The 15,830-nt window shown below is 60.5% G+C and overlaps 1 protein-coding gene across 1 annotated transcript; it reads right to left on the minus strand.

Annotated features, from left to right (window-relative positions):
• Positions 1-376: 376 nt before the first annotated feature.
• Positions 377-15,315, minus strand: HS3ST2 (heparan sulfate-glucosamine 3-sulfotransferase 2; the record flags this gene model as incomplete). Its single annotated transcript, XM_082311807.1, has 2 exons — positions 377-1,578; positions 14,828-15,315. 2 exons carry the CDS (start codon positions 15,313-15,315, stop codon positions 960-962), a joined length of 1,107 nt encoding a protein of 368 aa, XP_082167933.1. The 3' UTR covers positions 377-959.
• Between the last annotated feature and the right edge of the window lie 515 nt (positions 15,316-15,830).

Consider the following 15,830-nt stretch of genomic DNA (forward strand, 5'->3'; position numbering starts at 1 on the left):
GCCCCCGGCGCCTGGCAGGAGGCAGCATTAACCCTGGGGTCCTCTGCCACTCCTGAGCGGTGCCGCTACCTCTGTGAAGGGCTGTGCCACAGGTCCCCTCCTTGCCGCGCCAGGCTGTCCTGCCCTGAGCCCCATGCCCGCCACGTCGCCTGACCCCTGGCTGCAGTGGGGCTTTGCATGGCCCTCGGCAGCGCTGCACGGGCAGCGGTGCAGCACGGGGCTGCCCAGCCTTGCCCTAAGAAATGCCCATTCATACGGACCAGTGGTAGCCGCTTTTATTTACACAAAGGGATCACATGCTGAACAAGGAAACTAGTGCCACTAAAGTACCCGTAACAGCAGGATTCTGTGCTTTATTCACAGGACAAAATATTGGAACAACATTTTTCATAGACTTCTTTTTCAAGCAGATACATCTCACTGTCCTCATGGTTACACGCTGTGCTTAAGTGACGAAAGGCAAAGCGGAGCATCCAGAGCTCTGCCCGCCCCAGCACTGCGGCGGGATGTGGCCCTGCAGGGACAGCCCCACGGCCGCTGCTCGCAGTCGGAGGGTGCCCGGGAGCACCGGTTTGCTTTGAGACACAGAGGAGGGATGTGCCTTGGCGCAGCCTGCAAATGGGCTGCAAGACAGGGCCATCACCATGGCCCCAGGGACCGCATGGCAGTAAAAGCAAATGGGACCCCACGGAGTGAGCCACAGCACCACTGACCTGCCGCGATGGCCAGTGCCTGCCGGGCACTCATCCCCCGTGGCTGCGGCAGGACTCTGTGTCTTCCCCCATCTCGGCTTGCACCGGAGCATCCCAGCCTCCCGAGGGTTGGGAAAGCCCCTTGCCTGCCTCTGCTCACAGATTCTGGGCACAACGGGCTGGCTGGGGGGTCCTGGCTCCAGCCCCCCTGGGCCCCCTTCATGGAAGACTGCAGCCTCACGTCACCGCGGCTCTGCTCCCAGACGCTTATTCCCACCTGAAGTCCTGCCCGACTGTTTCATAGAATTTGATATTATAAGGTCTATAAAAGTCCCGAAGCTGCTCGATCACCTCGGGGTCTATCTGCACGTGAGTCCTGCCTTTGGACTTGCCCAGGCAGCGAGGCAAGCCACTGCTCTCTGACTTTTTCAGGCAAGGAAAACCTTTTGTCTTGTTGAAGTAGAAGTGCTTGTCCGTGATAACCCGTTTGATGCCCAGGAAATCCTGGACTTTGCCCATCTCCCCGGCTGGGTCCGTGATCAGCTTCTCCCCGCTGACAAAGTGGATCTGGGAGAGGGGGAAATACTGAAGCCAGCTCTCCAGGTGCACGGCATACATCCCAATGCGGATGGCATTCCAGGATGTGTCCACCAGCCCCAGGCTGCGGTTGCGGAAGGACAGCCCCTCGAAAGTGGGGATGTCTGGCTTCTTCGAAAGCGTCTGTGTGTAGTCCGAGATGGCCCGGGTGACCGGGTTCCTCACCACCACGATCAGCTTCGTGTCCCGGGACATGTTGAAGATTCGCCGTGGTGCCTCCTTGGTGACGAAGTAGCTGGGGGTCTTCTCCACTGTGATCTGGCTGTCAAGCGTTCGTGGCATCAGGCTCCTGCAAGCGAAGCAGAGGGTGATGGTGAGAAAGGAGCCAAGTGAGGCGTGGCACTGGGAGGTGGTGTCCGCAGTGTGGGGCTGGTGTGGTGTCCTCTCCCAGCAGGACAAGGCAGGCGCAGCTCCCTCTTGCAGCGCTGCAGAGGGCCCCTGGCCATGACCATCTCCCAGGGTCCATCCCAGCCCCAAGGGACCCCAGCGCAGAGGATGGGGCACCGGCAGCCCAGCTGGCACAGCAGCAGGCAGAGAAGCTCGGCTCCCGGGAGGGCAGAGCCAGGCAGGATGGAGGGCAAGGGCACAGCCAGCCTGCCAGGGACCCCAGAGCTGCAAGGCAGCCCAGGCTGCTCCGTCCCCATCGTTGGTAAAGTCATTATCAATGTAAGGAAAGCACTGGAGCTCAGTCTGCCGCCAGGAAGGGGAGCGGGTCCTGTCACCCACCCTGCTTGCTAGCACGGATGCATTACCCAGCAGACAGTCTCTGCTGGAGCCTGTGCTCAGCCTTTCACCCCCCATTCCTACACCCATTGCCATTTGCAACAGAAATTACAGCAGCTCCTTCTGGAATTACTTCAATTACGTGGCGTCTCTCCTCCCTGATCACATTACGGCACGCTCTGGCTCCCATGCTCCCTGTGCTGCCGGCACCGCAGCGAGCACTGTGCCTGCGGCAGAGGAGAGTGCTAGCCCAGGAGCCAGGGTGCTGGCCTCCAGCACCCACCAGGAGCACAGTCCCCTCGTCCTTCTGCCCTCATCCTGGAGGCGGGCGGGAAATCAGTGCTGCCTGCACGCAACCCTTGTGCCCAGTGAGGGCAACGGCTGCTGGGCCGGGACGCAGGAGCGTGGGGGCTGTGTGATGCCACCACCACGAGAAGCTGTGGGAAGTGATGGCTGCATCCCCGGGCGCTGTGCTGCTCCTCTGGCAGGACCTGGGAGCAAGGGGCTGCCCAGGGCCATGGGGCTTTTGCCCATGAGGGTATCACCCACCCTGCTGGGGGCTTGGTCAGGCGCAGTGGCTCCGAGATGGGGTCCTGCACACACCCAGCTGTTTCTGGTGCAGGGAGCTGGGCTGCAAGGCCAGGGAGGGAGCACCAGACTGGGGGAAAATGTAGAGTCTCTGCAGCCCAGCTTAGCACTAATTAAATCATTTGCTTTGACATGTGAACATCCAAATCAAATAAAAACTAATGGGATGGAAAGATTTATAAATTGGTCTTGTATTACTAGAGTAAACTATCAAATCCATCTCAGCCAGATTCATGGTGCCGCAGGTCCTCTGGCTGGAGCAGGCAGGGAATGGGCAAGGAGTGGGCAGGAAGCGCCAGCAGCCAGGACAAGGCCAGTGCCCCGTGGGTACCAACTGGCACCAGCACCCATGCTGGGAAGCGTGCTGCCGCCACAGCAGCTCTGGGCACACAAGAGCCCTTCCAGCAGCAGTGCCGCGGCGAGCCAGGTGCCTGCCCTGGGGCCGCTGCCCTTCTGCCCCAGCCCCTCGGGGAGAGGCGCAGGCTGGAAGGGCACCTTCTATTGCAATTATGTTCATTGCTCAGAAGCATCTGCCACTTTTCCCACTTTGTGGCGCAAGTTGGTGGCTTGTGTTCATAAACTGGCTGGCTTGGATTCAGCTGTGCAGCAGAACACAGGCTGAGAGGCACGGTCAGGCGCTGCCTGGGGAGAGCTGTATGGGGAATTGTGAAAAGTGCCTCCAGGAGTGTTTATTTTAAAACAGAGCCTATATGTTCAACACGAGGCGCCCACACATGCCCAGCACAGAGCAGCACACTGGCTGCCGGAGAGCCCATGGGCAGCCTGGCCACAGGGACCCCAGGGAGCAGCAGGGGTGTCCCCGGGTCTGTCACCTCCCGCTGCACCTTACCGGGGGCACAGCAGGGCTCTTCCGAGGAAGGGGCGAGCTCAGCTGGCTCGCTCCCCTCATGGACCCAGGGAGGTGCTTTGGTGCACAGTAAGCATGTTGCGGTGAGGGGGACTGGGCAGCGAGGTTGCTGCCCTCCAGCCGCGTCCACACCCTGGCAGACCCATAGCACTGGCAGCAGCCGCTGCGTGAGCAAGCACGGCGTTAACTCAGCTCGTGGGACTCCTTGTGAGCCCCCCCGTTCCCTGACAATGCACATCCCCCAGACAGGGTCTGCCCCAGCTGGGAACCGCAGCGGGTGTTCACCCCTGCAAGGGGATTCAGGGAAGGAGGCTGGGAGGAGCTGGTACAAGAGTCACTTTGATAGACTTGGAGCTACGGATGTCTGGGTAGCCCAGCGAGGCCTCGGGACAGAAGCAGTCAGGGAAAGCAAACATCAGCAACCCTGGCTGCATCAATTCAGCTGGAAAGAGCGAGGCACTGATTTATTCATGGGATAAACCCTGCACAACTGCCACGGCCATGCTGCCTTGCTGGCATGCTGCAACACTGGTGTTTCTGAGAGCTGCATCAGTCCAGTGACCGAAACTAGAAGTCATTGCAGGGTCTCTAAAGCATGGTCCACAGCCACCAGCTTTGGGGCTTGCTCTGCAGTGAGAAACTCCATGAAAGACCTAACTGGGAGGAGATACGACAGCAGCCCACAACATCCTGCGTGACAAGGGGACCATGATGGAAGACCCAGGGCATCGCGGGGGGCAGCAGCATGCACCAAGGGCAGTGGGTCCCCAGTGGACCCAGGACACTCCTTGTGAAGGTGACATGGGGACAAGCAGAGACCATGGTCCAGGGGGACTGGATGAGCAGCTGGAAGAGACCCGTGGAGAGATACTAAAGAGACGTGCCCAGAGGTCTGTGCCAGGCTGCCGGGGAGCTACAGGAGGTGATGGCCGAGGCCATCCTCGCTCCCCCAGGTGCTGGCACAGGGACAGGGTCCCCAGGCCACATGTGGCCCCAGAGCTGCCACCCTGCTGCCCCCTCGGCAGGGAGATGGGGGCTGTGCGAGGGGACAGGGGCTGCCCATCCTGGGGCAGCCAGCCCACACACCCTCACACGCTCTTGACCAGTTTCCTCATTTGAAAGAGAATGAACTAGTTCATTAGCATAAATTAACAGGGCTGTTTTACAGAGGTACCTGAGCACGGATGTGGCTTAATTGGCCTTTCCCACCGCTCCGCTTCAAACCCTGTAAATCCCGATTACGATTCCCATTGTTTAATGACTGTCAGGAAATGCTAATTTAGCGGCTGGCACCACAGCTGTATCTCCGTATCACAAACAAGTTTCATCATAAATCAGCACGGGACAGCTTTATAAGTGATTCACTATTACGATATATTGGTGGAGAATCATAAACCTGCTGTTTCATTAATGGCTCATCTTCAGGCTTGTTAGACTTTCATTACCTGAGCTATTAGGTCCATGTATTCAAAAAATGAAATTACAGGTTCTAATCCATTATGAAAAACACAAAATCTCTGCATAGTAAATTACTGAAATGAGACAAGAGTTGTTTTTTTATAAATGGACTCCCAGTGTTTGCTGCTCCTGAACAACAGAGACTGCTGAGACAACAAAACACAACCCGAATAGATAAATAAATCACCAGTGAAAGCATGCAAGGGGGAGAAATGTCACCCAAGCATTCATCTTTATGTTAACGGTGGGATCCCCAGGGCTGCAAGAGTGGGGGAATGCACTGCAAACTTAATTACAGCTGACTTTAAAATGATATTTTTGGACTTCTGCATTCACAGAGTTATTTGCATACAAATAGCATGTCACATAGTTTTAAGCCCAAGACTCGTGTGTTTAGGTGTCAAAGCTCTTGGTAGCCGGCTCTCGGTAGCTGGCTCTCGGTGCCACACAGCCAGGGCTCAGGCAGGAGCCGCTCCTGCTGCTTCGGGGATCTGTCCTGGGTGCCTGCGACTTTGCTGAAGATCCCCAGCCAGGCTCAGCACCGGCTCCTGGCACATGCTGCACGAGCTGCTGCCAGGCGGTGCCAGAGCTGACACCAGCATGGCGACGGTGATGCACCAGCGACACCGATGTGGAAGGATGGCTGGAGCACTTGTGGGGTGCAGAGAGGAGACACCAAAGCTGCCGTTCTTGAGAGAGCTGCTGGGTGCCGAGGGATGGTCAGCGGCTGCCTCCTCCTGCACCAGGGATGAGGATGGTGTTGCTGGGAAGGGGATGGAGTGGCTGCCCACACGACCTCACTAGATAATGGGTCCCCCTGTGATGGTGGAGCTGGGGGGGTGCCTCTGCCGTGGGAGGGGCGGGGGGTGGCTTTGGTGGTCTGGGAGGGCAGCATGAGACTGCTTCCCTCAGCCCCAGCCCTCCCCTCCAAGGCCCCTCCAGTTCCCCGCAGCGTGACAGTGCTGCCCATGCTGGTGTCACACCAGTGCTCTCCCCATCAGCATGGTCAGCCTGGAGAAACACCAAGGCTTTCTGCACAAGCCATCTGCACTGTATCCTGGTGATGGGAATCTGCGATGCAGCAGAAACGGAGGAGGTCAAAAATGCTGATGCTGAGTGAATACTGGGGCAGCTCTGCACAGAAATCATTAGGGACATCGTAGTGGAGCAAACTCCACTCTGGCCTTGCAGCAATGCTGTGGGCTGGAGAGCAGAGCAGCCTGTCCCTCCCCTGCACCCGGCTCCCTCCCACTGCCTGGGAGAGAAAAACCACAAGGGAGGGTCATGAATATGCCCAGCACCGGCCCAGCCCTGCTGCTCTTTGCAGAGGGTGCTGTGCTTTGCCCCAGCCCGGGCTCCCTGCCCAGATGAGAGCTGCTGCCTGCTCTGCTGCCCACACCCACCCACAGCTGCCAGACCAGAGACACGGCCTTGGCCCGTGGAGCATCGCTCCAGGGATGCATGTGATGGGTCCCCTCTGAGGAGGGACAAGCCTCGGTGGGAGGTGTCGGAAGCTCTTCCCAGCAGTAATGCTGGGATGCAGCTCACCCCTCGTTCCCCACAGATGCCGTTCAGCAGCCACAGGCTTTTCACTTCATTTGCTTTTCATTGCTCTTGTTAAGGAGGCTGAAGCTCTGACCAACAGGGGCATTTAATTATCACGGGCATCACAGCTCCCCCCAGGACAGTCCATCAGTCGGGGGCTGCAGGCACGTGTGCTCAACGGTGCCCCTACAAACACTCCCCTGGGGCTGGGGGCTCCCACGCAGCAGGACCTGCTGGGCATACCAGGGGGGAGCAGCGGGCATTGCTGGCACCAGCCAAATCCCCTGCTCAATGCATTACTCTGGCTGGACAGACAGCATTAATTCCTCTTGAATTAGAGATTGTTTTCATTATAGTTACTCAATTCTTAAAGCCCTTTAGTGCCATTTGATATGGACATTTACGCTCCTTTCCAACCTGCAGATTTAGCGGTTGCATTTGCCCATGTTACTGGAGAGGGGACACATGTCAGGTACATCCAGTCGCTGGCATGGCCCCAGGAGAGCTGCTGTCCCCTGATGTGGCTGAACCAGCATCACTTTGCCCCATGGGGCCTGGGAGCTGGCACGTCCCTGGGTAGCCTCCACGGCCCCACAGCTGTGGGGTGGCAGCAGCGGAGAGCCTGGCCCCAGCTGCAGCTGTGCCAGTGCGAAGGCAGCACCTCACCCTGAAGGAGTTAACTTTTTACCAGCACCTTTCCTAGACCTGAATTATTAATTTTCTTATAATCTGCCTTTGGGCACCCTGCGGCCCCTACAACACTCCCACATTAAAGAAACATGTGCTCCCTCGCTGGCTGTGCTGCTTTGATGTTGAACATGCGTGAAACACTCTCCCAGGGAGGAATTTGTACAAAAATTCATCAGACGATTGAGATATTGCAGATAAGCGTGCGTGGGGAGAGCGCCCATCTGATAATCCCGTTACAGCACCGGCCCCTCCATCCAGCTTGCAGAGCGCGGAGGAGAGCGGGGCAGCTCCCAGGTAAATATTTGCCTGCTGCAGCTTGCTGCGTGCGAGGACGTGGCAGGCGCATCCTGGGCTCTCCTCGGAGGCTAGAGACTGACGTGTGCGTAATCCTGGACTCCATCCACTCATTGGCATAAAAACAAACTGTTTAATTTGGCAAAAAACCCAGGTGCTGCCTCTTGTGATGTTGTGCGCTTTCCCTCTTCCAGCTGATGTCGCAGGCTCAGCGGCTGCATCTGGGAACACTGCCTGTGTGCAGGCAGGGAGAGGGGAGCCCACCAGGCTGGGAGCCAAAATCCTCCAGCACAAGCAAGCACCCGCTCGCCGCCCTCTCGTTGGGGCTGGACTGGCTGGGGCTTACATGGTGTTGGGGCAGCGACGAGGGTCACTGCTCCGTGTGGCACCGGGGAGCTGGGAAAAGGGTAGGCTGCAAGCGTGTCTCCAGCTGCAGCTCAACGTGGCAGAGACGAGCACAGAAACTCTTCCAAGAGCGCAGACTGGCATCAGGATGGTCCCATGGGACCACTCCACCTTGACCCGGTGGCAGGTCCCCTCCCCACACCACAGCCTGCCCCTCGCCCCCTCGACTGGAGCTGTGTGGGAGGGCTGCCTGCCGGACTGCCCCGTCAGGAGCAGGGGAAGGCACAGGCAGAATCCCACTGGCAATGGCGGAGCGAGCCCAGCTGCTGCAAAGGAGTCAGCACTGCAGCAGGAGCCCAGCCCTGAGCTCCCAGCCCGCTGCCATGGGGGCTGTGCTGTGCCACGCCATGCCATGCCATGCCATGCCATGCCACGCTGTGCCGTGCTGTGGGTGCACACAGCTGACAGCCACCACTGGCTCTCAGCTGGTGGCCCAGCCCTGCTGGGCTCAGCAGGACTGTGGATGCATCAGTGGCCGAAAGCTCAAGCAAAGCTACACGGAAGTTTAAGCAAAACTGGGTCAACCATGCGAGAAACTGAGGTGTGAGGAAGACAAAAAACTCTCCCCAGCTGAATGACATTGCAGCGGACATCTAGGACACACGACACCCCGGCTGAGAGCAGCACAGCTGGTGCTTCGCAGTGAAAGACTCCTGCGAGGAGTTCAGGGGGCAAACAGAAATCCCCCAGCCTGGGTCCCCCCGGTGCCGCTGCCACGTCCCCTCCCCTGACCCGCTAAGGCTGGCAGCACTACAATAACGGAGTCCGGGAGAGGGCTGGCCCTGGGAGCAGCGCTCCTGCAACGCTGAGCGGGATGGACTCGCTGCGTCCTCCCAGCCCGCACGGTTTGAGAGATGCACCACGTCCGCCCCGGGGAAACACCACCCCAAGGGACCGTGGCCCAGGCAGTGGCTAGCCCAGCCCCGCATCCCTGCTGCCACTGCCCTGCGCTAAGGCAGCCTCAGATTTAATGATGGATCAGCTGCCTTTAATAAATGTTTATGTTCAAAGAATTTATACCAGTGCTCACAGACAGCTAATGAGGGACATTTCAATGCATAAAAGCAGTGTGAACACAGTAATTAACTTTGTTGCTGATTCATTTTTAATCATTTAAATGCTCCAGAGATTTGCGGTGTCCTTTAAGTCAACAAAATCTTTTCCAAAGGGCGTGCTGCTGACACCCTTCAGAAACACAAACCATCATGTAACTCCCCTCTTCCTAAATAACTGTCCAGCACCGACTGAGAGCCCAATAAGCCCAAGGCCAGTGCTGATGGGACCGCAGCTGGGAAGCAGCGGGAGGCGAGGGCTTCCCAGTGCAGTGCTCGCAGAGCCCAGCTCACCTGCCCTGCCACTACTGCTGGGTTGGGGCAGACAGCGCACCGGAGTGCACGTACTCCAGACCAGCGTGAGCCCAGCTACTGGGTGAGGCCCCGTGGCTCATGGAGAAAGGCTGGGGTCTCCCTCTCTCTCATTTCCAAGGCAACTCCTTCCATAAGTAAAACTTTAAAAATGAATATTAATTTTAAAAAATCACCTAATATGCCCCAGCTGCTGCAGTGATTCCCTAGTTAAAGGCTAGTGTCAGAGATACGTTGCCCACTTGGTGATCTTCCAGTGCTCTGGAGTGTGCAAATGGATGGGACAACGTGCCAGCACCAAGAACAAACCACACCAACCCACCAGCGGGTCCTGGAGACCCCACATCACATGCCAGCGCTGAGAAAGAGTGACTCCGTCCATGTCTAACGTGCCTGCTGCTGGGGACACAACTGGGACACAGTCATCATGCGGAGGATCTAGGGCTGCAGACACCCAAAAGGGCCGGGTGCTGCCAGCCACGTGCCTGGGTGGCTGCTGTGCTGCCAGAGGGTCTCGGGTACCGTCTGCCCCGGGAGCCTGCTCTGGGCCCTGCTCCCAGCCTGGCGGCAGCAGGCAGCATGCACACCCCAGCTGTCCCCAGAGCACACACTGCGTGCAGATACCGCAGACAGTGACTGACCCCCGCGAGGGACACCCAACACCCAAGGTCACCAGGGACTGGTGTCCTTCTCCTGTCAGCTTCATGAAGCATCCGTGCCCACGGCCGTGCCAGGTTATGAGCTGGATTTCGTGCTACCAAAGTGAAGGTTAGAACAAATTGCAGCGTTTACAAACAAGGTCATGGAAGACAGAGCAAGAACATGCATCATTAATATTGAAGGCTTGGCGCCCTGTGTGGATTTACCTCCCTGCATTTCTCCCAGCACCTCAGCAGGGGAAGCCCTCCCAAGGCCTGAGCGAGGGTCTCCACAGCACCTGGGCCCACCCAGAGGAGGGAAGAGCAGGACCGCTGCCTGTGGGCAGATGTAGGCAAGGCAGTGACCAGGGAACACGCTGCCTGCAGGGCAGCTCTTCACACGAAAGTCTCTGCTGGAGGTTTTGTACCCATTCCTCAGAGCCAGGGCATTCTCTGAAGTCAAGGAAATTTCAAAGCATCCTTGAAGCTTGCTGCCTTCCTCTCTTCTTACTAATTAACTTTAGCAAAATGCACTGTCAGTCAAGCCCACAAAACAGTCCACGTTGTTGGGCAAAGCCTAATGGGCTCACATTTGTGTGTGAGCCAACCTGGCCATTAGCAGAGAGCAATTAGCGAGGCGGAGTGCAGGAGCCGGGTTTGCCCACTCCCTCCTCTCCCTCCCACAGGCACAGGGATGCAGGGATGGCACAGCAATGCTCCCCAGCTGGCAGGGGCTGCTCCCCCAGCACAGCCGCAGGGCCCACCGCTCAGACGCCGGCAGTGCTCTTCGTGCTGCTGCGGCCCCAGGAGCATCCCAAAACCAAACGCAGCGCAGGGGGCACAGGGCAGAGCCCCGGCAGCGTGGGTGCCCCCACGGACCTGTTGCACCAGCACGTGGGGAAGCCCAGGCTTGGCCCAAGTGCTGTCCCTGCAACAGGACTCAGGCAGGTGGACGTGCATCGGAACCAGACGGGGCTCTCCCCTGTGCCAGCACCCACCTCCTGGCTCAGCTCCTGCAGGCAGAGGCACAGGAGAGCCTGCCAGGCAGGAGCTGGGCTCAGCCGCCAGCCAGACCTGCTAGGAAAAGCCCCTCTCTGTGAAAATAACTCTGGACCATCTGACAGGGTTACTGAGGAATCCTAGGGAGGAAAAGTACACCCCAAGATGCTGTAATTACAGAGTCACCACTCAAAGTTAACTCCAAATGAAATGGCACTGTCTTCCCTGTGTTCTGGAAAATATTGAAGGTTATTGGCACGCACTACCTGCAGCAGGAAAAGCTCTCTATTGAACATTTAGTCCAGGATTGGTAATGAATCGATATTCCCCAGTAGCTGGCTGTTTGGTTTCAGTTGTCTTAAAACAGATCTTGCTAAAAATACCTTTCCTGTAGTGTATCTGTAGCTAATGAGGTGGATTAGAGAGGCTGATGGGAATTGGAAACGGCACGGGTGTTTTGGGTCTGAAGTGGGTGAGCAGGCAGCTCCTGGGTGGTGGTCTGGCACGGGGGAAAGCAGAGGGGTCTGGCTCTGCCCAGCGTGCCATCTCCCGGAGCGGAGGGAGCCAAGGCTGCCCGGGGCAATGACAGGAGCTAAGACAGGAGGCACCATGAAAACAGCAGCTGTGAGCAAGCACAACATTTGGAGACAGCAAGGACAGGCGGATCAGGAGGAGATGTCCCCTCCCGCTGGTTCTGCCACCTCCACGTCAGACCAACTCCAGGGCAGAGGAAAATGTGGAAAAAACAGGAACTGATGTTTTCAGAGCATCAGAGGGGCTCAGCTCTCACACTGCTCTCAACTGCATCAAAGACTTACTTGGTCCCTCCGCTCGGCTCCCCGCCGAGGCACGAAATGGGAAGGATAGGGCCAGACTGGGCACTCGGCTATCGCAGCAGCCAGGGGCTCCTGCAAGCAAAGTCTCTGCTGATGGGGGAAGCCTTTACCTTTGCCTTTCCAAGGGGTCTGCACTCTGGGCTACCTGCAGAGACCCCAGCACACCATGGTGCTCCCCAAGTACAGCAGCATCACCTCTCCCTGGCTGGCAGCTGGGGACGGCCTCTGGCTCCTGCCAGGAGCAGCCTCCCCACCCCGGGGTCCCGGCGGGGCAGCCCTTCACAGCCAGCTCTTCACGGCAGCAGCTCTGCCCTTCCCCGGGACACAGCCATCAGCAGGACCCTGCTCTCCTGCTCCCTGGCCTCTTGGCAGAGCGACAGGAGCTCATCAGGCTGCAGGTTAGACCTGTTCCACATTTAATTGCTCCACTTGCAAGGAGGAAAATCAATTCCACGTTTTATACATTAGCAGCCTCTGTGCTTAAGTTTTGGCACATTTGTGAGGTTAAAAAATAAAAGTAATAAAACCAGGGAAGTGTCATTTAATTGTTTTAGCTGAACTAATTTGGAGGCTCCACTGCTCCGGCATGATCTCTCCATCGATCCAGATACAAAGCCAGGTCCCGGACAGCACGCTGCTCACCCGGCTGTGCTCCCATCGCTGCCCCCGCCTCGCTCAGCAGCTGCCCGTCACCACTGCCACTCACTGTCACAGGCTGTATCCCTCCCAGTCACAGATGAGTCCCTTCACATGGAGGATCCCAGGCTGAACCACAGCTCAGGGCAGGAGGTCGGCTGCTCGGTGCTCACTGCCGCAGCCCCTCAGTGCCAAAGTGTGTGTGGGAGGGGGACAGGGCTTCCTGGAGCAGCACCACACCAGGTGCCCATGGGTGCCCTTACGTACCCCAGGTGGGGTATGTCCCAGGGCACAGCCCCTTCCCTTCATTCAGACAGGTGTTGGCAAGTGCTGCCCTGGCTGGGCTCTGTGGCCCCAGCCCTCCTGCAAGGAGCCACGACCACTTCTGCAGGAGCAGTGCCACGAGGTTTGGTCCTGTGCTGCCTGTGAGGGTCCCAGCCCTGGACTCCCCACACCGACCATACGCATGGGGAGCACAAGAGCCCGGAGAGCTCACAGGGCCAAGGACTGCATGGGGGGGACCCCAGCTCAGGATTGGGGGGGCTGCTTCCCAGCCAGGTGCTGAGCACACGCAGCTCCCCTCTGAGAGACAGGCTCAATCAGGACCCACGTGCTGCTCCATCGCCTGTCCTGCTACTCTGGATGCCCTTTAGACAAACTACTGCTGCTCCTGTCCTTACACGCCTGTATTGCAGAGCTGCTCCCAGCTGTTTGCTTTTAGGTGATGTAGGATGGGTGGCAGTGTCTGATGTCAGGGAGGAGGGTGGGGGAATGACATAGACCTGCTGCGGGGCAAGAGCAGGTGAAGGACATTGCTGCAGCTGCTCTCTAAAGGGCAGGAGGAACTCGGCATGCTGCAGGACAGCTTAGGAGCGGGAAACAACCTCAGCCAGCTTCATCCACACCTGTCCTGGCTCTCCTGTCATTGGCCACCAGTACCGCTGCAAAAGGAGCCAAACATTCCCGGCTGCAAGGTCCACTGTGACCCAAGTACAACACAAGGCAGCAGACCTGCCTGTATCTGCAGACAGCCCTCCCCGTGCAGTCCCTGAGCTGCCTCCCCGGGCATGAACCCCAGTTACAAGGGCCGGAGCACCAGCCCTGTGCCCAGCAGGCAGGTGCTGCTCAGAGCAGCTCCGACCTGCTCATGGTCAGAAACCAGCACCCTCACGCCACAGGCACGACTCACACCTGCCCAGCAAGGAGACAAACCAGGACCCCTGCAGAGCTGGGAGTGAGCGGTGCCTCCCAACACGTTTGGCAGCTGACGAGCACTGCCCTGCTCTGGAACAGGGGACATCTCTGCTGGGAAACCGCTGCTGTGACGGAAGGGCAAGCGAGCTTGGTGTGTGGCCCCATGAGCTGCCTCCCACAACCTGCCATGATGCTCTGACGCACTGACCGTGCCAGGCATCCTTTCCCCTGTTTCGAGCTCATAGGTGCCTGGGGGCCAGACCAAGCCCTACTCTGCCTCCTGAGGCTGATGCCCAGCAGAAGTGCCATGGCCCTGCCCAACAGCAGCCCAGAGCTCCTGCAGCGCTCCACAACAGCACAGCAACCAACCACCGGTACACTGGGTCGGACACCACGGGGGAGAAGGGGGTGAACTGCCTGCAGCACCGAGTGCAGGGCCACGGGCAGGGGATGAGCCCACGGGCGCTGTGACTTGCTCACACGCAGTACTCGCTGCCTCTCCATGAGCACCCCCAAGCTCCTCACTAAAGCCTTTACTGAAATTAAAATGCCACCATGTCCTGCTGGAGACGCACTCGCTGTTCTCTGCAAAGTATTAGAGATCTCAGATAGACCCGCACTTATCTGAGTTCCGAGAGACAAGACGGCAGAGGACAGGGACTGCCCGTCTCAGAGCCAGAGATAAAACCTCATGGCAGAAGGATGCTGAGGCACACCGAGTGGGGCCGTAGGGAGGGCAGACGTCCCGTGGGCTAGTCATTCACTCGTGTTTTGGAGGCCCCTTCACGCAGTCAACTGGGACAGGACGCTTCCTCAGACAGGATGGGAAACCTGTTACCGTCCCGGCTCCAGACCCCGTTCCCGGCAGGGCTGGGGCTCGGGCGGTTGCAGCCGCAGCGCTGGCTTGGGCTCCAGCAGCCATGTTCCCACAGCCGGGAGGGACGAGCCGCGCAGGGCTGGGGCACGGCTGCCCTGCCCGGAGCCAGCCCGGCCCCGGCGCCGCTCGGCGCTGCAGCAGGAGGAGGAAAAACTCCCGGAGTGCGGCCGGGCGACAGGCTCCGCCGGCAGCGCAACGGAGCCCGCCCGTGCCGACCGGCCCGCCCGCTCCCGCCCCGCTCCCGCACCGCCGGCTCCGCCGATGCCGGCGCCGAGGGACGTGGCAGCACCCGCCGCGACACCCCGGGTCCGCCACCGGGAGGGGAGAGGGCGGGGGGACCGGCCGGGGCCGTCCGGGCCGGGCAGGGACGCCGCGCAGGGTCGCCCGGGCGGGCGGGGGCCGGCCCGGCAGCGCCGCCCTCACCTGTACCACTCCAGCCCGCGGTCGTAGTTCCTGTCGAAGAAGTGGGGCTCGGTGCCCAGGGCGCGCACGTCGGGGTGCACCCGGATGAACTCCAGCACGGCGCGGGTGCCGCCCTTCTTGACGCCCACCACGATGGCCTGCGGCAGGCGCTTGGCGCCCGGGCGGGCCGGCCCCGGGGGGCTGCGGGCCGGCGGCGCGGGGGGCTCCCGCGGGCGGCGGGCGGGCGCGGCGCTGCCCGGGGGCTCGGCGGGGGGGGGCCGCCCGCACGGCCGCGACTTCTGCAGAAGTTTCTTGGCGGCGGCGGCGCTGCGGGCGGGCGCGCAGCGGGCGCGGGGCGCGGCGGGGCCGCCGCAGCAGCAGAGGAGGCTGTAGCAGAGGTAGGAGCAGGAGAGCGACAGCGTGAAGAGGACGAGGACCCTCCGCGCCAGCCGCCGGGACGGAGCCGGAGCCGCAGCCGGGGCCCGCCCGCTCGGCGCCCTATGCGCCATGGCTCCATGGGGCCGCGCCGCCGGGCATGGCGCGGCCCGGCCCGGCGCGGCTCGGCGGGGCGCGCCGCTGCCCCCGGGGCCCCGCGGCGGCGGCGCCCCGCAGCCCGCGCGGCCGCTCCGGCATGTCCCGCGGCTACGCGGCGGCGCGGCCGGGCCGCCCCGGGGGGCTGCGCCCGCCGCCTCGGCCCCTGCGCGCCCGCGGCCCCGCCGCCGCGGCTCCCATCCCCGGCGGGCGCGGCTCGGCTCGGGGCTCGGCGCGGGGCTCGGACGGCGGCGGCTCCGGCTCTCGCCTCCGCGGGAAGTGCCGGGGCAGAGGCGGCAGCGCTGCTATTTAAGGGGCCGCCTGACGTCAGCTCCTCCCGGAGCCCCCGCGATCGCTCGGCGGCCGCAGCCTCCCCCGGGCCGGGCCGGGCCAGGCCAGCCCGCCGGCACAGCCCTCCCGCCCGGGACGGGGACGGGGCTGGGGCCGCCGCGGGGCCGGGGCCGGCCTCGCTCCCCCGCCGGCTCTGCCCTGC

Source organism: Platalea leucorodia (assembly GCF_965183815.1).
Source record: "Platalea leucorodia genome assembly, chromosome: 5".
Classification (NCBI taxonomy): Eukaryota; Metazoa; Chordata; class Aves; order Pelecaniformes; family Threskiornithidae; genus Platalea; species Platalea leucorodia.